We start from the raw sequence: 24,502 nt of genomic DNA, 5'->3' as shown, positions 1-24,502 counted from the left end.
TTTTGTCTTCTCCAGGCTTAATGTACCCCTCATTACTACATATTTCTCAAAAATGAGCAAAACCAATTAAGCATATTATACCTCAAAGAACATTTTTTTAAAGTCAGTGAAACACTTCAGATGTGTTCTGAGATGGACTACCACCTTCCCGGAACTCAAAGAGATTTGACTAATATTCCTAAGGCTGCCCTAGCTTTTCTATGAGCCAAGTGAATTCATTCCCTCATTCCTGTACATTTCTTGAGAATCTAATGTGAAATGCAAAGATGAAAGCAACATAGTCCAATTGCCTTTAGGACAAGACAGTAATCAATCAAAGACTTTCATGATGTTCAGCAAGATAGATCAAACAACTGAGTTTTTGAACCTAAATGCAATTATTCATGCTGTCATATTCTTTATTTCAGCAGCATCCTTGCCATGACCTGTGTCCTGTGGCAGTTCTCAACATGATCGTCCCCATCACAACCATGTCATTTGGGCATTTATTATATGATCAGAAACCGAGGTAAGAATTTTACACAATATAAGATAGGTATTATACCCACTTCACAGATGAGAAAGCTGACGCTTACAGAGACTGATTAATTTATACACAATGATAGACACAGTTTGTGTCAGAGCCTCACCAGCACACCTCAATGACATATCTTACTGATGCTCAATAATATTTCATGAGTTCAACTCAAAACCAACCCACTTATGAGAGCTCCAAAGGTTCACTGTTATCTCTGATACTCAAAATAATACTATTCCCTTGCAAGATAAAACACACACATGTAAAGGTGTTATCTCCTTGGCCTTTTAAAAATAGTTATTTTGCTGTCTTTGTCCAAATACATAGGAAGAGATTAAATTTGGTTTTAATTTGGGATATGGGCAAAACTTCCAAAAGAGTTTCCACCCAATCCAGCACAATGCCACACTTTTGTTGTGGTGCAAAAACACAGAGCCGTGAGGTGATCGTGATATGCAGCAATGCTAAATAATTACAACCAACAAATCAAAAATGTTATTAGTCTATAGGCAGTAGTAAATATTTTACAGTAAAAGCAGCTTTAGGAAGTATTTTTCAACCCTAATCCTTACTTTCTCTCAACTATGTGTAATAGAAAACTGCTGATATTGAAAAGGCATGTCTATTTTCTGAGACTGAATATTGTTAACCATTTTAGTGGGAAGAATTTCTTAGGTTTGTTATGTCCTAATGCATTGTATTCTTAAAAAATGGAAAGTGAAACTCAGAGATCATAGACAATGATAAACCTAAGATGGTGCATATTTTATTAACAGCTCTATGTATCATATATTTTTGTCAATTAAAAATTAAAAATAAAAAGTTCTGTGGAAAAACCTAATTATCTACATTCTCTAGAAAATTTTTTTTATCCTTCTAAACAACAGTGGAAACATTTTTCCTGCTCTGTCCCTGTGCCCTCCCCAACTTCCCCATCCCCAACTTAGGCTTATAAAAGACTAAGAATTCACTTTGGCTTAGTAATCAGTACATCCCTTTCAAAATCTTACCTTCAAAGACAGATTTGTCCTCCATTGTCAATGAAGACTGTTTGGACTTACTAGTTCACTTCTACTTGGAAAGTACTTGATATGAGAAAATAAAGAATTGCAAAGTCTTAACTTTGATATTTGAACTTTATAATCATTTGGAATCAGTTTTCTTCCATTCAAATTTATCTCAGCCAAAAATGTTCAATATCTGTGTTTTCACCTCTTGTTTTTATGATCCATTTATTTCCAAAACTTAGAGGAGACTCCCAAGTGGAAATGGGGTCAACACAGCTAATCTCTGGCTTGAGTTAAAAAGCAAGACTTCTTAATCTTGCAGATGCTAATTTTTTTTTCAAAAGACTATTAAGTGACTTTTTAAAAAGCCAAGTCTCAGGCCAGTCATGGTGGCTCACACCTGTAATCCCAGCACTTTGGGAGGCTGAGGTGGGCAGATTACCTGAGGTCAAGAGTTCGAGACCAGCCTGACCAACTCAGAGAAACCCCACCTCTACTAAAAATTTACAAAATCAGCCGGACATGGTGGCACATGCCTGTAATCCTAGCTACTCGGGAGGCTAAGGCAGGAGAATCGCTTGAACCTAGGAGGCAGAAGGTGCAGGGAGCCAAGATCGCACCACTGCACTCCAGCCTGGGCAACAAGAGTAAAACTTGGTCTCGAAAAGAAAAAAAAGAAAAAGCCAAGTCGCAACTTCTTTGTAATAGGAAAACACATCATATCTATTAATATTTTGATAGAAATTTATTTTTACCTTGAGAGTAAATATTATGCAAATTAATTCTATTTGCCTATCAAAATAGTTAAGCTCTCCAATGTTATGAATAGGAAAATGAGATGATAAAAAGAAATCAAATGGACAGAAATCCATTGTAAAGGCAACAAAAGTGAAAACTGTAGTAAACTATAAAAGCAAGACTCTAGTCTAACACTCTTGACTGGTTAAATGTGACCTAGAATGAACTGTTGTCCAGATAAACACTTCCATGACTGCAGCAGGAGGGAAAAGATGCACAGTTAATTAAAGGATTTTTTGCTGATTAAAAAAAGGGCCCAAAGATAATGATAGGTAATTAAGAAAGAAAATATTATAACTGGCTACAAGCAACATCCACAGTAACATAAGAATGAAGATATGTTCACTGTTCTGTTAAAAACATTTAATGCCACAGTAATAAATGACTCCCAGTCCTCTGTGGGGGAACAAAGTCCCCACTCCATTCCCAGGAGTTCGGTCCAAGGGAAGGAAACACACTTGAAACTCTTCCTCCCCACCCACAACAGAAGCACCGGGCACAGTAGCCAGGGAACAGGCAAACCAGTCTCTAAAGACAAATAACCTCTCAGAGATGGATATTCGTCCAACTACACATAAGAAAGATAAGAGTATTATTAGTTACAGTTCTAAAACCTACTTCGGATTTGTGATAAGAAGAAAGACTGTATGTAATTCAAACATTTAAGAAACCTGGTAAGCCTCAAACTAAACTGACATCTAGTCACAAAGCATTCACAAATCCTACCTCCCTGACTCGGAGGTAGGATTTTTACTAAAACACAGCACAAACTATGCACCTGGTTTCATTGATTTCAATAAATATTCACTCCAAGCAAGGCTCTGTCGCTGATGGTCATATTTTCCCTAGTGCTGTAATCCTGTCATTCTCCTCCAGGCAGGAGAGTGCCGCATTTCAATGAGGCTGTTGTGACCGTTTATCAGAACTCTCAAACAAAAACAGTTGTCCAGTGGTTGAACTTTAAATAGGAAAAATATCTGAGCACAACCTCCACATTTTTCTCATTATCCAGTGGCTTCTAAAGCAAAAGTTTAATTATCATTTAAAATGTGGCCTAAATGTCCCCGGCACAGAAGAGCAGCTCAGAAACCATCACTTTCTTATTGACAGTCTCACCGTGCTCTTATGAGAAGTTTTCGCTATTACCATACACACAGACATATAGATGTTTTAATCTTCAAATCCAACATGACTCCAATTCCAGGAAAAAAAAGCACTGAGATGTTAGCACACTGGAGAAGCAACCATTTTACTCCTTCAAACTAAAGTTCCATTTCAGATATTAACTTACAATCTTAAACACACAGAAAGGAGGGCGGACAGGAAAGGGGTAGCAGAAGGCTAAAATCCAAGGCTGTCTGGGGTCCCAATAAAGAGGTTGTTCTGTAGCTGTTTGAGAACTTGGCTTGCAAACTACTTTCTTAGGCCAGAGAAAAACTCCTCCGTAAACTGTTGGAATTTCACCAAAGAATCAATCACAGCAGCCCCTGGGACTAATCTGGTACTGCCGGACTTTCACGCATGGTAGCCCGTATAAACACAGTCGATACAGCATAGTTCTAGCAAGTCTTGGCAAATTTTAACGGTGGAGAGCAAGACTACTTTTATTTTTCTATATTCTTGGGTTAAATGTTTTCACTTAAAATAATAAACACTTCTTCAAGATTATTATGGTTAGCTCAGTTTTGAAATACTGGCAAGGTCATTTCAAGAAGAAAAATGGGAAAGGGAGAGGTATCTTTTACACGAGATAAAAAATTCACTTTTCAGTGTTCCGTTGAGTTTCAACAAACGCATATATAGTGGCCTCACCAGCACAACAATCAGGCTACGAACAGAGTTAACTCTTCGAGGATTCTAAAAAGCAAAATTAATTTGTCAGTATACTTTAAAAGTATTTTTGCTTTTGTAACCTCACCTCATTTATTTAGAAAAGCAAAATAACACGGTCCGAGTGATCCCAACGTGTGAATGCCTCGGCAATAAACACCCTCCTCCCAACACCGGCCCGGCGGGGGTGAGCACCGCAGCTAGGGGCGCGCGTCACTGTCAGCTCCTTTCCCCGAGTGGAGACGGGGGAAAGGCAGAGTTGCATCCCTGGGCTGGAGCCACGAGGAGGAAGAGTTTAACGGCGGAATGACAAACTCTAAGCACGGAATGCCTCTCCCTAGTAGGGCACTGCGCGTGTGGAGCACGGCCAGCGTCGCGTGGGAAGAAAGACGACCTATTTCCTACGACCGTCTTCCTAACTGGACGGAGCGGATGGGAGGCGGGGGCTGGTCCTCGGGCACCCCGGTGGGCACTGAGGACTCGCAGAGAGGAACATAAAACCGCACAGCCTTCCCCGGGCAGCGGGGTGACGGAAAGAAGGAAATGAGAGCGCGACCCGGCCGCACGCAGAGCCAAGCAGACCAGCGCGAGGGGCCCGGGCCCCACCCGAGAGCAGGCGCGAGGGCCGGGGACAGGGGGGCAAGCACAGGGAGAGCGCTGCCTGCACCTGCCACCACCTCCGGACCGGATGGCGCGGAGCCCAGGAGTGTGGGCGCCAGAAGGGACCGGCAGCAGCGAGCGCGCGCCTCCCGCCCCGCAGGGCGCCAGGACAGAGGCCGACCCGCGCCCTCCGACCCCGCAGGGCCCTCCCTACCCCAGCTCCGGGGCTCACGCCCGCCCCTTCAAGCCCCGGGCCCGGAGCGGCCGGCAGGGCTCGGGCGGTGGCGCGCGCCGGACTTCAGCAGAGGGGCGCCAGCCAGGGCGGGGGTCGGCCTCGTAACACTAGGAGAGGCAGCGCGAGTTTCTCTCGCAGCCCCCGGGCCACATGCGCGCAGAGACCGCCGCCAGCACTCACCTGCCCGCTTCCCCTGGCGCAGCGGGAACGACGCACTCCGGCCCGGACCCCGCCGTCCGCCTCAACCAACCCCCAGGCGGTGGCAGTGGCGGCGGTGGCAGTGGCGGCGGTGGCGGCGGCGGCGGCCGGACGGGAGGGGCGGGACGGCAGCCTGAGACGGCCCTGCCACCGCGGCCCAACCCCGCTCCGCCCGCCCTAGACCCCACCTCCAGGCCGCCGCCGCAGCCGCTCATTGGTCCGCGCCTCGGACGCATGGGCGCGGCCCCGCCTCGCCGCCAAGCCGGCGTTCCGTTCGGGGTCCTCCCCAGCCAGTGGGCTGGCGGCTCCCGGGGGCGAGAGCGGCCAGCTCAGCCGCCGCCAACCCCGAGGTCGCAATTGGCTGCGTTCGCCCCCGCCCCAGCTCTGATTGGGAGAAGGGCGACCCGGGCCCCGCCTCCGCTCCCAAGTTCCGTTAGCAGGTTTGGTTGCTCCAGAGTCTTTTTCGCCCCGGGGGGCGGGACCGACGGGAGTGGCCCTGTGGCTGGCTCCTCCCCCTGCACGCAGCAGCCACTGACCCGCGGGGCGGGGGAGGAGGAATGAGGCGGCCCATTCCGCTTTTGAGAGCCCTGCTTTCTTCCCATTGGTTAACAGGCATCCTACTTTCTCCGCCCCTCCGGTCGCTTGGTTTTTGTCTCAAGACGCAGCGTGATGACGTATTCCCCGACATTCCACATGCAAGATGGCCGCAGTCGGCAAGGAGAGACGTCGCTAAGGGGCTTGCCTGAAACGAGGGGTGAGTGACCCACCGACTGCGGGCGGCACCGCCCACCTCCCACGTATCTGGAGGTCGGAGTAGGTTATGGCCAACCGCCGCCATCCACTGGCGGAGTCTCTCTTTTCGGATTCCGCCTCCCTCCGCTAACCTCTCGTACACATTGAACTTAGCGGGCGGCGCGGGGCTACGGGGCGGGCTTGGAGTGAGGGTCCGAGGCGCCGGGGCGGGGCAGGGAGGCCGGGCGCACCCTAGAACTGGTGGCGGCCCTCGCAGTAGGGGTCAGTCAGAGTTAGGGGACTTTCTAGGGCTTGGGCAAAAGGGACAGGGGTGTCACCCGCGCACAGTCTCATAGCCACTGAGTACTCATATTTCCCCGATTATTTCGCGGCGTATTAGTCCCAAACTTGGGTAGGCCTGAGACTTTTTGGAGATTGTTCCGTATCTAGGGTACTCCGACTTTGGAGTTTGAAGAGCCACGTAACGAGGGTGCGACTAGGAATGAGGAAAAGGCACTTCCGCGATTAGATTTCGTTCTTATGGAGACATCGTCTTTACGGACCCGCTCCTGGTGGTTAATTTGGTTTGTTATGAGAGAAATTGTTATTTAGAACATGGGAACGAAAGTCTAGAGGTTATCTGACAGCTCCTAAACTATTGTCTGCCCAAGATAGGCTCGGTGACGCTTCCTAAATTTAGATTGCCAGTTAAACGGAGCTTTCGCTAAGTCATCTTAGGTTAGGAACGACTTTTTCTTTTTTTCTTTCTTTTTTTTTTTTCCCGAGACAGAGACTGTCTCTGTTGCCCAGGCTGGAGTGCAGTGGTGCAATTTTGGCTCACTGAAACCTCTGCCTTTCGGGTTCAAGCGATTCTCCAGCCTCAGCCTCCCGAGTACCTGGGATTTCAGGCGTGCGCCACCACGCGGCCAGGCTACTTTTTGTATTTTTAGTAGAGACGGGGTGTCACCATATTGGCCAAGCTGGTCTCGAACTCCTGGCCTCAATTGATCCTCCCGCCTCGGCATCCCAAAGTGCTGGGATTACAGGCGTGAGCCACGGCGCTCGGCCAGGAATGACTAATAAGAGCATTTCTTAAGGGTGGTCTTTTATGTTTTTAAGGGAAGCTTGGTGATGTTTGTGTATCTCGATCTAAATCTCTCTTTACAGATGTCTAGCACAGTGCCTTGCAATTTTAGGCGCTCATTAAAGGCTTGTAGGAATGATGTTGCTAGAATGAAAGCGAGGAACTTTCAGCGCCCAGAACACTGCCTGACGTTTATTAAGCCCTCTGTATTGCCCAATGAAAGAACCGATAGATGATAGTAGTGATAGTAGTATTCACAGACATTTGGATTAAAGTTGTGTCATTAGGATGCTTACCTGTTAAATAATCTTGACTGTGAATGTAGTGATTATCCAAGATTGTTTTATTCAGAGTGACTACCACTGGTGTCTCTTAGGGGTTTTTACCCCCTTTTATCCCATTTCGATTATATTGTGATGCGTTGTTCATGCTTATTAGTTGATTTCTGGGCAAATTCTTTTTGAATTTGTTCCATTTTGAAAACCTAGTTTTCACTAACAAGCAACAAAAACTATTCGAGTTGTTAATGAGGTTCTTAAATTTTAAATGCTGTTTCTAAAACTGAATGTCATAAAGAAAAGTTGGTCATATCTGTGGCCTATTAAATGAGCTAGTTCATTTCAGGAGATTATATTTGAAAGCAGACTCTGCTGAGTGCGTAAAAGGGAGGGCAGTGTTTTCTGCTTGTTTTCTTTAAAACTGGGTAAGGACAAAAAATCTAGAGGAATTAAATTCAAGGTAATTGAGATAACAGAGTGATCATATTTTTAAGCTCAAATTGTTTACCAGAGTAATTGCAGATGACATTGTAAAATCATTATTGATGAAAAATCCTAAAAATGCAGTTAATAATAGAAGACTAGTGTCTGATAAATGTCTCAGTTTTCACCAAGAGCCATGAGATGGCTCTTGGATGCTAGGAACCCATTAATAATCTGTTCTAGAATCTTGTTGGAAGAACCAACAAGTTTATAAGAACTTGGGAAAGGAAAGCTGATTCTCTCAAGCCAGCAGAAAGTTTCAATAAGAATAGGACAGGTGAGGCCAGAGGTAGTGGCTCATGCTTATTATACCAGCACTCTGGGAGGCCAGAGCTGGAGGATCACTCAAGCTCAGGAGTTAAAGATGATGCTGAGCAACATAGTGAGACCTCGTCACTACAAAAAAAACCAAAAAATTAGCCAGATGTCTTGGTGCATGCCTGTAGTAGCTACTCAGGAGACTGAGGCAGGAGGATCACTTGAGTCTGTGAGAGATCAAAGCTGCAGTGAGCTGTGATCGTGTTACTGCACTCCAGCCTGGGCGACAGAGCAAGACCCTGTCTCAAAAAAAAAAAAAAAAAAAAGCCAGGTGACACAAATCATATTTCCTTTTGTTATGGTTTTTACTAGACTGGTGGTGATTGGGGATTGCTGGACATAAGTTCATTTAAGTTTATTTAGGACACTGAACATAATTCTGTGTCTAGACAGAAGAGCTAAGTGTGCATTGGATTAGGTGTAAATGGATTTATTATATCCATTCAAATTACCAAACCCAAAATGTTGATTAATGGGTTGATGTAAGCCTGGGGAGATGTCTTCGGAGATATACTACAGGACTCTGGTCTTGCCCTGACCCTGGTTAGCACTTTTATATTACCAACTTTAAATATATAAGAAGCATGCTCCTCAAGTTAATAAATGCACTCAAACCGTGTAGTGATAATTAGCCAGCACATTAGATGACACTAATATAAATTTACTAGGCAAGATTGTATACAAAAATAATAATTTAAAAATAAATGCATTTACTTGGAGTGATTAAATTTATAGACACTCAATTTTTCTTGCTTGACAAAAGTGGTTCTAGGATGTAATGTTCCACTCACAGAAGCAGAGCAGTGTCTAGAGTGAGGGAAGGCAGTATCTTGGTATAAAGTAAGACAGATTGTGAATGCCACTTGTTAGCTGTAAATTAGTCAAGTTGCTTCGTGTCTCTGGCTCCATTTTCTCAGTGATGAATTGTGAAGATAAGTAAACATAGCTTGCAGACATGCTGCAACACAGCAGACACAAATGGACGTGTTACTGAATGTTAGTTACTGCTCCTCTCCCATGTACTATGCACATGATATCTGTTTTGATTCCTAATATTTAGGGGGAAGTTGAAACACTGAAAAAAAATCATGGTGAGGAAAATGGTTAGATTTATTTACCCTAGAGAAGAGAAGAGAATGTAAAATTGCTTTTACCTATTTGAAAGGCAATCAGTAGATAAGGGAAGTGTATTTTCAAGGCTTAGTTTAGGGACCCTGGTGGAAGTTCGAGAGTTGGGTAAAAGGTAGATTTTACTCATACATTATTTTATGCAATCTGTGTAGCAGATCTAGGGGATGAGCAGAGCAGATAAAAATCGACATAGGAATACAGGAATTATGTGAACACGAGTTATTGATACCCAGCAATGGCATAGGTTGTTTTATAAACGAATGAGATTTCATTGATAAGTGGCCAAATATTACTAAGAGGGGATTCCAATATTGGGTGAGAGAATTGCATAGTGACATTTACTATTGTTTCCATAATTCTAAATGTTGAGAATATATTTAGTCTTTTATGATGTAAAATGATATTTATGAAGCACATTCCTGAAAGGTGCTGCTAAAACATCCTGACAGGTTACTTGTTTATGGATTTTCGTTTTGCAGAGTTCATAAATCTCAGTCATTTTCACAGTAATCACGAGCTGCTAATGCGAAAATTTATAACTTTAGGGTCTTGCAAAAAAATAATTGAATAGGGAACAGATTTATAGAACTGAGGCAAGAACTTTTTCAGGGAGTTGTACGATTTTGAGGACTGTCTCGATTCTGTTTATGTCCATAATATTTTCACTGCATTTCATGAATTTGTTCATTCTGCCTTGGAATCTGCAGGGACCAGGAGTTTGGCCAGTGACAGAAGGTAAAACAGAATTGAATGTACTTATGATTTATCCACCTGTAGACTGAGATTCTTTTCCATTCCAGTTATGTCCCTACTGGGTTATTTCTGATACTACTCCCCACTCTGCCCCTTTCCCCTCAACAGATATCTTGGCATTCCACTTCCTAGATAATATGGAGGGAGTTTGAGATTTTTTAGTTACTTCCTCCCCCTTAACAGATTCTTTAATAGTATCTTTCTCAAATTTTTTCTTCCCTTCTCAGGGAAAGAGCGAGCTTTCTTTCTAAGGTTAACTTTTTACTGTGCTTTTTATTATCCCTTGACCAGTCACCCTCCCTTGTTCTGACTCCTCTAGTGATTCCTTTTTTTTTTTCCTAGCTGCAGACATTTTTCATTCTCCTTTATGCTGAAAAATAAATAAAAACCAAAGAATAACAAAATAACAAAACCTATTCCCTGCTATTCCCCGTTACTCTCTTTGAGAACAGATGTCTCAAAAGAATAACCTATTTCCGGCCACGCGTGGTGGCTCATGCCTGTAATCTCAGCTACTCAGGAGGCTGAGGCAGGAGAATCCCTTGTACCCAGGAGGCAGAGGTTGCAGTGAACATCACTGCACTCCAGCCTGGATGACAGATGGAGATTCTGTCTCAAAAAATTAAAAAACGAATTAGAAAAGAATAACCTATTTCCTAGCCTGTTTATTCTTTACGGTTTCTACACCTTCTGCCCTATTGCACTTCCAAAAATGTTATTTTATTTATATGTGTATGTATGTATTTTACTGAAATGTAATTCTATACCATACACATTACCCACTTAAACTGTACAAGTCAGTAGTTTTTAGTATTTTCAAAGCTGTGCAACCATCACAATTTTCAGTGTCTCTAATAAATAGCTAATCGCCAATTCAAGTAAACTTTCCTCAGTCCCTTGTCCTTTGACTTTTCTTTAGCATTTGTCACTGTTGACTATCATCTCTGTTTTAAAGCTGACATCCCTTGGTTTCTTTTGCAATTGAGGATGCCGATTTCCCTACCTCTTGGACCAGTCTGTTTCCCTTTCTCTAAGTTGGTGATTCTTAGTCTGCAAATGAATAAATCATAAGCACATTCAAGTCTGTTTTACCTTCCTATCATTGGGCAAACACTCTCCTTTGGTGATTCTTCCTACTTAGTTCAAATTCACAGAGTTCTGTACCCAGACCTCTTTTTTCACTCTCTGTTGGTCCATCAATCAAGTTGACTTCATAGTTGTCACCTCTGTATAGATGAATCCCAAGTAGATATGTTCTTTGGATACTTGAACTGGCCTATTTCTCTTGTCTGATAGATATTTCCACGAAAGTACCTTAAAGTTCTTCAAGCTTAGTATTTGTAGAGCCGAATTCTTCTTTTCCTCCCTCCTTATCAAAACCAGCTCTTTCTCTTGTCTTATCCATTTGCCTTTTTGGTTGTCACCCTCTGTGTCAGTCAAACTTGAAATCATCTTTTTCCATTCTTTGCCTTGTGGTCAATTATGACACACACACCCCTTTTTCCCACTGCCACTGTGTAGAGACAGGTATGTATTAGGCATTACTTGAACTGCTACTATAGTCTCCTAACTGGTCCTCTTTCTGCATGCCTCTAAACAGCCCTTACCCCATTGCTCTCTCTCCCCTTACCATGCTTTATTATTACTTTTGGCACTTACCATTCCATGACAGATATTCATATTTTTATTTCTAATTGTCTCTCCCACTAGAATGTAAGTTTCCTGGGGCAAAGACCTTGCCTGTCTTGTTCCCTGCCATGCCGTTAAGGCCCTGGCTCATAGTAAATGCTCAGCAAATGTTTAAATGAAAAAGTACATGGAAAACGGTTAGGCGTATGTATCTTAAAGTAGCAATTCCCAACTGTAAATAAATTGCTAAACTGTGCTAAGATATTGATTCCCTCAGCCAACTGCCCATTTGCCTTCTGTTATAAGAATGTAGTGCATGTTTAACACTTACTAATAATCAAACACCAGAAACATTTTACATGCCCAAACAGTAGAATGGTTAAAGTGTGTTAATATTCATAGAATAAAACTGTACCGTACAGCAGACTTTCTCGGCTTTGGCACTATTGACATGTTGGACCAGATAATTTCTTGTCAGGGGGGAATTGTTCTGTGCACTAAGGAAGTTCAGCAACATTCCTGGCCTCTACCCACACTAGATGCCAGCAGCAAACCCCCAGTTAGGAAAACCAGAAGTGTCTTCAGACATTGCCAAATGTCCTGTCCGGGACATAGTTGTCCCGGGTTTGAAACCCACTGCTATGCAGCAATGAGAATGAACAAATACTGCTTTATGCAACAACAGGAATGAATCCCACAAACACAATATTGAACAGAAGAAACCAAATGTAAAAGAGTGGTGCTGTGTCATCGCACGGTCCTTCAAAAACAGGCAACACTAACTGATGGAAATAGAGGTCACAGTAGTTATCTTTGGGAGGGTAGTGACTAGGAAAAGAATGAAGAGAGCTTCTGGGATGTGGTACTGTTCTGTTTCTCAACTGAATGGTGTTACACAGGTGTGTTTACTTTGTGAAATCAATCAACCATACACTTATAGTTAGTGCACTTTTCTTTCTGTGTGCTATAATTCAAACCTAATGTCTTAATTTATGAAACCACTACCCACACATAGGCAAGTATTCCTTGTTTATTGAGGGGTTGATGAAGTTAAGGATATAAGAAGCCCTCCTGGTCTGTGCAGTCTCATCTGACTTTTTCCCCGACTTTTTAAGATGTGAAAGAATAGTGCAGTAACTACTTGTTTACCTATGGACACATGTTAATTTTTTTTGCCATGTTTACCATGTGGTTGTATTTTAGCTGAACCATTTAAAAGTAGGTTGCAGACATCATGATACTTCAGTCGTCATCTGCTAAGAATAAAGTAATTCTCCAGTGTAATCACAATGTCATTGTTAGCCCCAAAGAAAATTAACTGACAGTAATTCACTTCCTAATATCTTCTGATAATACAATTCATACTTAACTATTTCCTAATTGTTTGAATTTTTTTTTAAAGGATCTAATCAAGGTTCACATATTGCATTTTGTTGTTAGGCCTCGTTAGCCTTTTTAAATCTAAGACAGTCTCTCTTTTTTCTTTTTTCATGACACTGACTTTTTTGAAGAGACCGGTCAGTTTTTCAGTAGAGTGTCTTATCTTCTGGATGTGACTGATAGTTTCCATGTTGTGCTATTTCACTTACTCTTCTACCTCCAGTATTTATTGTAAACTGGAAGTTAGGTCTAAGGTTTGCTTGAATTTAAGTTAAGCTTTTGGGGGGCAATAAGACTACATAGGGAGGTGATATTTATTTCATGTTGCATCACATCAGAAGCTACATAATGACAGATTTTCACCCTTAGTGGTGTCAAGTGTGATCATTTTGTTAAGGATAAACTGTATTTTTTATTTCACAGTAGTTAATATCAGTGCTAGCAAAGTAGCTTTTATTATCAGTACCATTTTATTATCAGTAGTTATTATCAGTGCCAACAAAGTGCTGTTCTCTCTATATATTAATATTATTTGGGCACATGGATTGTATATTCACTATTTTCTGATCAACTACAGTCATTTTTACTATTCAAATTACCTTGCATTTGTCCAGTGAGCACTCATCATGATGGCTCCTATGTCTTTTTTTCCCCTAGCAAATCATTCCTTCAGCAGTCCTGTGTCTTGACAAGCTTCGATTAGTCTATGTACATCCCAGTCAGGCTCCAATCCCAGACTGGGAACCCTGCTTCCTTTTAGAGGGTGATGGTATTGAAAAAGTTAAGATTTCAGCATTAGGATTGTCATTGCTTCTTGGTACTTGAAAAGGAGAGAACTGGGATATATCTGGAAATATTTTTAACCATGATTTATTTTGATATCTTCAGTTAATATTTAACATTACAGATTTTTTTCTTAACATTTGGTTTTAATTAGTGACACTACTAACAGTATATTAATGAAGTTTTAAGACTTTCTTGGGGCCCACTACGGTGGCTCATACCCATAATCCTAGCACTTTGGGAGGCTGAGGCAGGAGGAACACTGAGGCTAGGAGTTTGATGCTGCAGTGAGCTAGGATCATGCCACTGCACTTCAGCCTGGGTGACAGAGCAAGACTCAATCAATAAATACACAAATGTAATAGGTTTCTTTTCAGTTCTTTTTGTCCTTAGAATATACTCAGAGCAAGACTCTGATTCAATAAATAAATCAGTAAATTTTTTTTCAGTCCTTTTTGTCCTTAGGATTTATCTCACTAAGGATATAACAAGATCAGAAATTACTTGAAGCAATTTTTTATGTGGTTTTGTTGCCCAGTTGGTTTATTTTGAGTTTTAGGATTTGCTTTTTTATTTTTAGTTAAGTTTATGAGTATGTTAAATATTTACATGATTCAAACATCAAAAATTATGAAAGTACTCAGGAGTCAAGCAGAAAGAGCACCTAATGGCCACATTGGAATAATTTGAGCAACAAAATAAATAATGGTAGTATTGGGTTATAAACCAAAAAATAAAGTGCATGTCTATACTAAAATAAATAAATGGGAGAGAAAGAACAAATATTAACAAAACTATTCCAAATAATAAATGTTGAAGCAGTGAAGGAAATAGAAGGTTATCACCATTAGAACACCCCAGTACTAACATTAGTACTCACATTAGTGAGTGCTAAAATTAGTAGATGAAACTTGAAGGAGAAACCAGCGTTTGTATAGTATTTTGCATTGTAAAATATTTTCCCCAAAATATTTACTTAGCACTGGGTGGTTTTAACATATGTCCACAATTTTGTTTGATACCTCTTCCTCCAGAAAGTGGAGCTTAATTCTCTTGCCCTTGAGTGTGGGCTGGACCTCGTGACTTGCATCTCAGGAATAGATAATAGGAAGGGAAAAATAATAATTCACAGGAGAAACCTGGCAGACTCCATCTTAACCAAGAGATAATGGTTACCAGTAGTAAGTCGTTCTGATATCACCTATCCCCAAATATGATGTGTAGTTAATAGTGGTTATACCAAAGTTAATTTCTTATTTTTGATAAGTGAACCATGGTTACGAAAGACATTTGCATCAGGGAAAGCTAAGTGAAGGGTATAGACAAAAACTCATCTATCAGCTCTTCCATAAGTCTACAATTAGTTTAAAATAGAAGCTTTCATAAGAAGTCAAAGCTGTATAAAAAGATAGATACATATAGAAGTCTTGTTTCCATTCCTGTCTTTTCCATCCTGTTTTTCCTCATTTCCTATTGGTAATTTTCTTAATTTTAAAAAATAGGGATGTCTGTTTTCTCCCCTCCGTTCTTATATAGATGCTAATACACTGTGTACACTGTGCTATATATACCTTGCTCATCTGGAAATCTCTCTGTCCAGTACTTAACGATCTTTCTCACTCTTTTCAACAGCTGTGGGCTATGCTATTGGCTACATGTGCTTGCTGTGTTTTACTCAGCCAGTTCCCTGATAATGGGCGTTTTGGTTGTTTATAGTTTGGCCATTGTAGATAACACTATAGTGAATAACCTAGTGCACATGTTGTTTCATGATTGTGAAATTTCATAGTTCTGATAGTATTTTCAGAGTGAATTCCTATCTGTGGGATTGCTAGGTCAAAGAGCAAAGGAATGTGTAATTTTGTTAGATATTGTCAACTTCTCTGTGAGAGTTGGACCATTTTGTACTCCCACCAGAAGCTCATAAAATCACCTATTTCTCTGTAGCCTTGCCAACAGAATACATTGTCAAACTTTGGGATTTTTGCCAATCCAATAGGTGAGAATTGCATCTCAGTGTGATATCTGATTATGAACAGTTTATATATTTCCTAAGGTTTTTTGTTTTTTTTTTTTGGGGGGGGTACTGAGTTTCACTCTTGTTACCCAGGCTGGAGTGCAATGGCGCGATCTCGGCTCACCGCAACCTCCGCCTCCTGGGTTCAGGCAATTCTCCTGCCTNTGGGATTACAGGCACACACCACCATGCCCAGCTAATGTTTTGTATTTTTAGTAGAGACGGGGTTTCACCATGTTGACCAGGATGGTCTTGATCTCTTGACCTCATGATCCACCCGCCTCGGCCTCCCAAAGTGCTGGGATTACAGGCTTGAGCCACCATGCCTGGCCGTATTTCCTAAGGTTTTAATTAACTGGTCTCCCCCCTGCCCTTTGAAAAGTGCTTAGTTTAATCAATCACACACAAAAATGTAAATTATTAGTTCAGGCTTTTCTCCAGGTACTTAATTCTTCCTCTTGGAGGAATGATCAGATTTCCTTCAGAGCTACCAGGCGCAAGGAAGAGAATACTCAGCCCCACCATGTCACCTTCCCCACCAGAAATGAGGCAGGTACACAGAAAAGGTTAGGTTTCTAGATGAACTGGTGGGAGCCTTGGCCCAGAACATGGCCACAGAGCTGCTGTTTTCTTGTTAACCAGACTAACGTTGGTCTAGCCAGCAATTTTGGAACCTTCATTTAAAAATTTCTGCTGTCTCTGATCCAGGTTATGAATGACTTATTTGTAACAGTGCCTGTAGATGAGATCCTTGGTTTGGTTTGGTTTTTTCTTTTCTTTCTGTCAGCATGGAGCTTTTGGAGAATGTCTTTATTCTGAATGAAAGAAAGGGAAGAGGATGAAAAAGCAAGAACAGTTTAAAGGAGTTCCTTCTCTCATGGACCACTTCCGTCCACCCACTCCCAAATCACAATATGCACATTTGGTTTACATCACTGAATTCAGTGATTTGTGCAGATGTGAATTCACTCAATCCCATGACTTGTCTAAGTGAAAGTGCCTACATGGAATAAACTGAAAAGGAGTGCTGGATTGAAGAGAAGGTTAATTTTGGAACATAAATCTTTGCAAAGATTAAGGCAGGCCTGGGTTTTACTGAAGAAAGGAATCTGGACCATCATTAGAGGACCTGTGTGTCTAGTGAAGAAAAACCAGAAGAAAGTGAGATGTACTTGGTTTCTTCCAAAACTTTGTCAGATAGGTTTAACCCTTTAATCTCGGGGTGGGGGTATACTGTACTTTTTAAATTACCATGAAATTTGGGATTTATTAATATTAGTACTGGGGTCACCTTACAGTATTGTGTTAAATTGGCTCTGGAGTTAGCCTGGGCTTCTAACTGGCAACTGACAATATAGTTCCTATAGGAAATATTGATCGCAAACCAGATACAATTTGCGATTGTAGATTGCTTATAGTATAGAGTATTCCTTTCCAACTTTGCTTTTCTCTTTCTCATAGGATTCTAACATTTTCAGAGAACCTTTTGGAAAGAACAAGTCTACTTCAATAAATGAAGGAGAATAAAGAAAATTCAAGCCCTTCAGTAACTTCAGCAAACCTGGACCACACAAAACCATGTTGGTACTGGGATAAGAAGGACTTGGCTCATACACCCTCACAGCTTGAAGGACTTGATCCAGCCACTGAGGCCCGGTACCGCCGAGAGGGCGCTCGGTTCATCTTTGATGTGGGCACACGTTTGGGGCTGTATCCTGACTCTCATTGGAATCTGTTACAGATAGGCACCACACCCACCACCAAGAAATAAGTAGCTTCTATAGACAAAACAGATACTAGAGCAGTTGTTAAATATCTTTGTTTGAATGTTGTTCTGGTGGGGGTTTTTCTCTTTCTGGTTTGTCATTTTAAAGGTGTAGACTTAGCCACTGAGGAGGTGGGGCCAGCCAGGAGGATATGAGGCACCCATTATTAAGATCACAGTTGAGGCTGGGCACAGTGGCTCATGCCTATAATCCCAGCACTTTTGGAGGTATAGGTTGGAGCATCCCTTGAACTCGAGTTCGAGACCAGCCTGGGCTGCAGTGAGCTGAGATAACACCCTTGCACTCCAGCCTAGGTGACAGAGATGTTCTCTAAAAAAAAAAAAAAAAGAAAAGATCACAGGTGAAATGTTTCTAAAAGGGTGTTAAAAGTATAAACTTCAACCTGCTAATTCTCGTACCAGAATTCTGACGCGCTGAGATTCCCATCTCCTTTCTTCGCCGCTAACATTGTTTACCACTGATTTTGTTGTTGTTTGTCTTTATTATTTTTCTACATTTAACTAAGAATATAACCTGTAAAAGTTATTGGTTAGCGTCCTTAACCAGAACAGACACTATGATACCCTGGCAACTGGAATAATTTATTTTCATCGCTTCTATATGTTTCATTCCTTCAAGCAATTCCCAAGATATGTAAGTATTTGAATTTTATTGTAATTCTCTGTCATATGTTATTATTTCCACGTGCTTTGCTGGACTAGTTATAGTCTCTCTTTTTCTCATATTTTCCAGAAAGTATTTATTATTATACAGTATATACTGTATATAAACAAAATCAAGTTTGAACTTTGTTTATTCCAATTAGCCATGTTCAAATCTGTTCACTTAGGCCAATATGGACCATAGTCAAATTGTCATTTTGTACTTTGTGTGAAAGTTTACTCCCTTGTTACCTTTCCCAAGATAAATTTAGGCTTATAATTGAGACTCAACAAAGACCAAGAAAGCAAAATGGGACAGAAGTTGTCTGTGCCATATCACTCATTCTTTGGTCACTCCTCAAGACTTGCATATGTCTTACTGTCTGTGGGAAATAGAGTAGCTTTCAGTCCAGGGTAAGCGGTATGACATTCACAGAACACATGATGGAAAGCGAGGGCATTGGAAAATACTGATAGAGAGCTGTGGCATTCAAGGAGGAGATGAGTTAACATCTTGGAGAGATCAGGGAAAGTGCCAGGAAGGAGGTGCCAGCAGTAAGGTAAGCCTTAAACGTACATAGGGCATCGCAATGCCGTGATGGGCTAGGTCAGTGGTCCAGCAGAAGCTAGAATGAGCAGAGGCAGGGGGAAGCATGTGGCATATTGTCAGCCCAGCCAGGAACTGGATTTGGCAGGAAGGGAATGATGAGACCCTGGGTGGAAAGATAGACTGGGTCAGAGCAGGATAAGCCTTGAATGCGAGACTTTAGAAATTTGACTTTAGTGGGTGATCATTCCAGTTATTAAAAGGTTTTGTGAAAATGACCGACTTAACAGGAAGGTCGTTGTGTTTTTGCTGAGATTTTAGTCAGATTTGTATGCGTGTCTTCCTCGCTGTTTGTGAAGTTCTTGAAGAAGGAGGCCATGTTGGAATCAGTTTTGTACCCCTGGCAGAGTGTCTGACATCTGGTGTGATCAGGATTATGTGAGGACAGTGGCATGTAGGAAGGATTGGAGCGGGCAAAAGAAGCTGAAGACAGAGCAGTTCGGCCCCCAGTGATACAGGGACTGAGCTAAGGTTCAGGTAACTGGAGAGACAGTTTCTTCATCCTATCAGGCTGCTTTAACAAAATGCCTTAGACCCAATAATTTACACACAATAATTTACTGTGAAACTTAACTCTTCACAGTACTAGAGGCTGGGAAATGTAAGATCAAGGTGCTGGCAGATTCCTTGTCTGGTAAGGGTTTGTTCCTCAGAAAGGCTCCTTCTTGCTGCATCCTCAAATGGTGGAAAAGAGGAACAAGCCCCTTAGGCCACTTTTAGAAGGATAGTAATCCCATTCAGAATCACTTCCCAAAGGCCTCACTTCTTCATACCACCACCTTGGGAATTAGGACGTAAACATTCAGACCAGAGAAGAAAGAAAAGGAAGCATGGGCGGTGGTGTTGAGAAGGCTTCCACAGGACTGTGTTTACTTTTGCTCTTTCTTTTTCCACAGCAAAGCTGGCTGTTTAGGGAGTTAATTTCAGATTGGAATATAAGAAGAAAATTTGTTTATGTGACTGTGTTCCTTTTTGGCATTTTCTTTGTTTACATGACATTTTGTTAAAACTCAATTTTAAATAGTTTATGAAGCTAGAGTTTTGGGGGATTTATATGTATAAAATTTCCTTCAAGCTTATAGAGTATCAGACTATGTGTGAATGAGAAAAAGGAAGGTAGAGGAATGAGGAAGACCAGTTTATTATGAAGGCCAAATTTTATTGTGTCTGTTTCTATGTGATCTTTGATAACAAAAATCAAGAGCTTTTGTTTCCCTTTTAGGTGACAGGAGCCTGTTGCCTCTTTCTGGCTGGGAAAGTAGAAGAAACACCAAAAAAATGTAAAGATATCATCAAAACAGCTCGTAGTTTATTAAATGATGTACAGTTTGGCCAGTTTGGAGATGACCCAAAGGTAAGAACAGTAACTTCTGCCTTCAAGTCTTGATTCCTCACGGAAGCCTTGTGATACAGTTCCACATGTTGGCAATGCCTGTGGCCCTTGTGTCTGCCAGTCTCTTGAGTTCCCAGGAGGGCCTTCTGTAGAAGATACTTTGTGCTTTTATAAGAAAGGAGGGAAGACCGTGTAGCCTCCACTTACTCAGTGCTTCCCTATGTGCCCAACAGTATTCTGAGCACTCTGGGGCAATGACACATTTCATGGGTATGAGCAGAAATCCCCTTAATGGCTATTGGGACTCTACTTCTTAGGTGCAGTGGCGATGGCAGGGTTACAACTCCAGCTAGCTTCCCGGTCAAACAAAAGTACGTGTGCTGTATGTACACATACACATGCCTATATATGCTGTGTGTCTTTTACTTCCAAACAGTGTTGGAAGGTGTCAACATTTGCAGCATTTTTGTCATCCAGAGCTTGATACCGGTCATGCTACCCATCCTGTCCTTTCCATACAACTCACGCCGGTGTCAGCAAGTGGTGCTCAAATCATTGTACATACCCTTTTATTGTAAATTTAAAATACCACTTTTAGGGACCCGTGGCAGTGTTCCTCCACTCCCATTCTCTCAAGTTCCCCTTATTGCAACCCCTGTAGGGCCTGTTAATTATCCTTCATAATATTTATCACAGTTTGCAATTAAATAGATTTTCAAAAATGCTTTATTTGGGCCAAGGCGGGCAGATTGCTTGAGCCCAGAAATTCAAGACCAGCCTAGGCAACATAGTGAAACCGCATCTCTATGATATAAGAAAAAAATAATATTTCTTTTTAAAAAAAAATCTTTATTACTTTGCTGGGCATAAAGTATGCATTACTTTTTGCTGGGCATAAAGCTACTCAGGTGGCATGCAACTGTAGTCCCAGCTACTCAGGAGGCAGAGGCAGGAGAATTGGTTGAGCCTGGGAGGCAGAGGTTGCAGTGAGCTGAGATCGCACCACTGCACTCCAGCCTGGAAGATGGAGCAAGACTCCTTCTCAGGGGGAAAAAAAACTTTATTTTTTTAGAGGAGTTTTATGTTCACAGCAAAAATAAATGGTAAGTACAGAGATTTCCCCTGTACTCCCTACCCCACACATGCACAGCTTCCCCCATTTTCAGCATCCCCCCACCAGAGTGGTACATTTGCTACAACTGATGAGCCTATATTGACACATCATCACCCAGAGTCCAAAGTTTACATTAGAGTTCATTCCAGTGTTACACATTCCATGGGTTTGGACATAAGTATAATGACATGTAGCCGCTGTTATAATATCGTATAGTCTGTTTTCATGGCCTTAAAAGTTCTCTATGCTCTACCTCTTTGCCTCCTTCTTCCCCCAGCCCCTGGCAACCACGGATATTTTTACTGTCTCTGTAGCGTTGCCATTTCCAGAATGTCATTGAATTGGAACCATACAGGATGTAGCTTTTCAGATTGGTCTCTTTCACTTAGTGGTATGCATTTAGATAGTAGCATCCATTAGATAGATTTTTATCAAATTATCACACACATAACTCCCTCCCCTTCTCAGCTGTAAGATGCATGAGAGCAAAGACTGTCTGTCTAGTGCCTCTTACAGTGGCAGGACAGAGTAGGCATTCAACAAGCACTTGTGGAATAAATGTCAAACTATTGTTAAGAGGAAATTTCTAAATCAGTTAAAGCAAAGCTAAAGCAATGAAGTTCAGCACCATTCATGGTGTTGTTTTTCCTAACCAGCTGTATTGTCTCACAGTAGATATCTTTGTCTCTGCCGAGCAGTGTGTATGTATATACAAAATGTATACTCATCCTCATTGCTTTGAGGAGTTAACAAGGGCCCAGAACACTTCTATATTGTGGTTGTGATTAACACTAATATTTTGTAAGTATTGCCAATGCAGGTAACTCCTTTGAACTTAATTATAAATCCATCAGCCTCTTTATAAAAGTTTGAACCTCTTAGGAACTCATAGTAACAGTAACTCTGAAAATGCAGTTTTATAGATACAGTTTCACCATCAGATAATGTTTTCAATGCGCATGAGTATTTGATTTTTACTGTGTCCTGACGTGATCAGTCTGATGGTGGGAACATGCTGTAGTTCAGTCACGCCCTGGTCGCACAGGCAGGTGAACCTTGTGGCTGGCAAGCTGTGCTTAAGGATAAGGCATCACACAGACCTGGGACCACGGCAAGGCAAGGACTCATGGCAGCTCCTGGTTTGAGCTATCCCGGGGTGCCTTGGAGAAGTCCCCCTTTATTTTCAGCCTTTACCCACTGTACCATGAAGTCAGGAAACCAAGCCCCGATCTAGGCACAGTGAAATAGAAGCTCTGCAGCTCCTGTGCCCCAGAAAATAAGAAAAGGGGGGTCCCCATATCAATTAGACCTGAATGGGTGAGGGGGACTTTGCAGCCTGCCCCCTGCCTCTCTATCTCGTGCAGTCTTCCCTGACATGATTTGGGGAGCAGGGGCCAAAGGAAAACCCCCGGATCTGGGAGCAGTAAAGACATTGTGGAAAATGTTTTCCTTGGCAGAGAGGAGGGCAGTTATTTTGGGGAGGCAGTATAAGTAATTAGGAAAAATAAGATCATGAGTCACATGAAACTTTTTTTGCCTTCATTCGCTTTGTTTTAATTGTGTGGTTTTCCCTGTAATATTCAGTATTTATTTTAGCCTTTGTGTTAGGCACTAGACATGAGACACGAACACGGTCGGTCGTTGCTCTCATGGACTTCACAGTTGAGTGGCAGGATACATTTGAATCAAATGAGTATGTAACTACTTGATTGTTAGTTGTGATGCACACTATAAAAGATCATTTAAGTGCTGTGATAGCGTTCCACCCAGGGACCCAGGCAACCCCCCCAGATAAATATCGGGCTGAAGGAAAGCTTTCCTGAGGAATGATGTTTGCTCAAATACCTGTAATGACCTATTAATTGAATATTTGGAACACAGAGGGAAGGCAGGCCTTGGGCTATCCTGTAACAGTATATGGGCTACAGCCTGCAAGCCCATTGGTACACTTGGTAAAAAAAATTCTTTCTAAATTTAGAGTAAATGCTGAAGCTTCTGGGAAGCAGGTGGTGACAATGACAGGCAAAGAAAAAAAATAATTTTTTTTTTGAGACAGAGTCTCACTCTGTCACTTAGGCTAGAGTGCAGTGGTACAGTCTCAGCTCACTGAAGCCACTGCCTCCGGATTGAAGCAATTCTCCTGCCCCAGCTTCCCAAGTAGCTGGGACTACAGGTGCATGCTATCACGCCCAGCTAATTTTTGTATTTTTAGTAGAGATGGGGTATCACCATGTTGGCCAAACTGGTCTTGAACTCCTGACCTCAAGTGATCTACCTGCCGTGGCCTCCCAGAGTGCTGGGATTACAGGCATGAGCCGCCATGTCTGGCCCAATTTTTTTTTATACTGTGTGAAAGTTTATAAGATTTTTAAAAACTTTCATGAGAAAATGCTTGGGAAACTTGAGTTGAAAAACCTTAATCTTGCCATGTAATTTGAAATAATAAATCATTATAGAATTATCTCCATATCCTATAAAATAATACCATGCTCTTAAAGAAAGCTAGTGACCTATGGGTCTGTGCACCTTTTGATGAGATTTACCATCCTCTACAGTGCCCTTTCTTTGATGCCAAACAAGGAATTCTCTGCAGTTGTCCTCCCGACACAGTGTCTTGATTGTGCTCAACGTTGTAGGTACAGTTCCGCTCTAAAGAGGCTGAGTTCAAGACGTTAGTTAGAGAGTATTATCAAAGAGGACATTTCATTAATGATAGCAGCAGTAAAATATCCAAGGATAAACCTTGTGGAAACCTTGTTAGTGGGGTGGGGAGGACTTTTAAAATAACTAAAGGACTGAAAAGATTTAATTAATAAATTTTTGGAAGGAAAATTCAATGTGGTTGAAAATCTCCATTCTCCCTAATCATTCTGTAAATCCAGTGAGCTCCCAGTGAGAATATTAGTAGCATGTATGTTTTCTGGAGTGATACTAACTAAAATGGCTACTAACATTTGGGTGAGGGGGACATGCAGAACCAAGAAACTGTTTGAAAAAGAGAAGTAATACTGGAGCTATTGTATCCCACCCAAATCCCTTTGATCTTGGTACAGCAGTAGACAAACAGATCGGTGAACAGAAAAGATTGTGTGTATGCAGACATACAAACATAGTTTAGGAGGTGATTTAGGTGGCATTTTAAATAAAATTGGAAATGATCATTCAGTAGGTGATGTTGGGACCGTTTATTTCAAATAAAGATTTAAACAAAATTGATTTGCCCCTATTGACACATAATACACTATAT

At 41.6% G+C, this 24,502-nt stretch overlaps 2 protein-coding genes across 2 annotated transcripts in view; one reads left to right on the top strand and one right to left on the bottom strand.

Moving 5' to 3' along the window:
* SETD3 (SET domain containing 3, actin histidine methyltransferase) overlaps positions 1–5,358 on the bottom strand; it is a 79,870-nt gene extending 74,512 nt beyond the window's left edge. The window contains exon 1 of the mRNA XM_017528149.2: positions 5,168–5,358. The gene's annotated coding sequence lies outside the window, so the exon portion shown is untranslated. The remainder of the gene's footprint in view (positions 1–5,167) is intronic.
* A 340-nt stretch (positions 5,359–5,698) lies between these two features.
* The window catches only part of CCNK (cyclin K), a 29,981-nt gene continuing 11,177 nt past the window's right edge, over positions 5,699–24,502 (top strand). Inside the window, 4 exon segments of the mRNA XM_017528150.2 lie at positions 5,699–5,939; positions 17,235–17,483; positions 18,112–18,193; positions 20,031–20,162. Coding sequence (XP_017383639.1) covers positions 17,287–17,483; positions 18,112–18,193; positions 20,031–20,162 — 411 coding nt within the window. The 5' untranslated portion in view covers positions 5,699–5,939; positions 17,235–17,286.

The sequence above is a fragment of the Cebus imitator genome, unplaced genomic scaffold, assembly GCF_001604975.1.
Source record: "Cebus imitator isolate Cc_AM_T3 unplaced genomic scaffold, Cebus_imitator-1.0 Scaffold52, whole genome shotgun sequence".
NCBI classification, from domain to species: domain Eukaryota; kingdom Metazoa; phylum Chordata; class Mammalia; order Primates; family Cebidae; genus Cebus; species Cebus imitator.
This window is presented reverse-complemented; position numbering and strand designations above follow the sequence as displayed.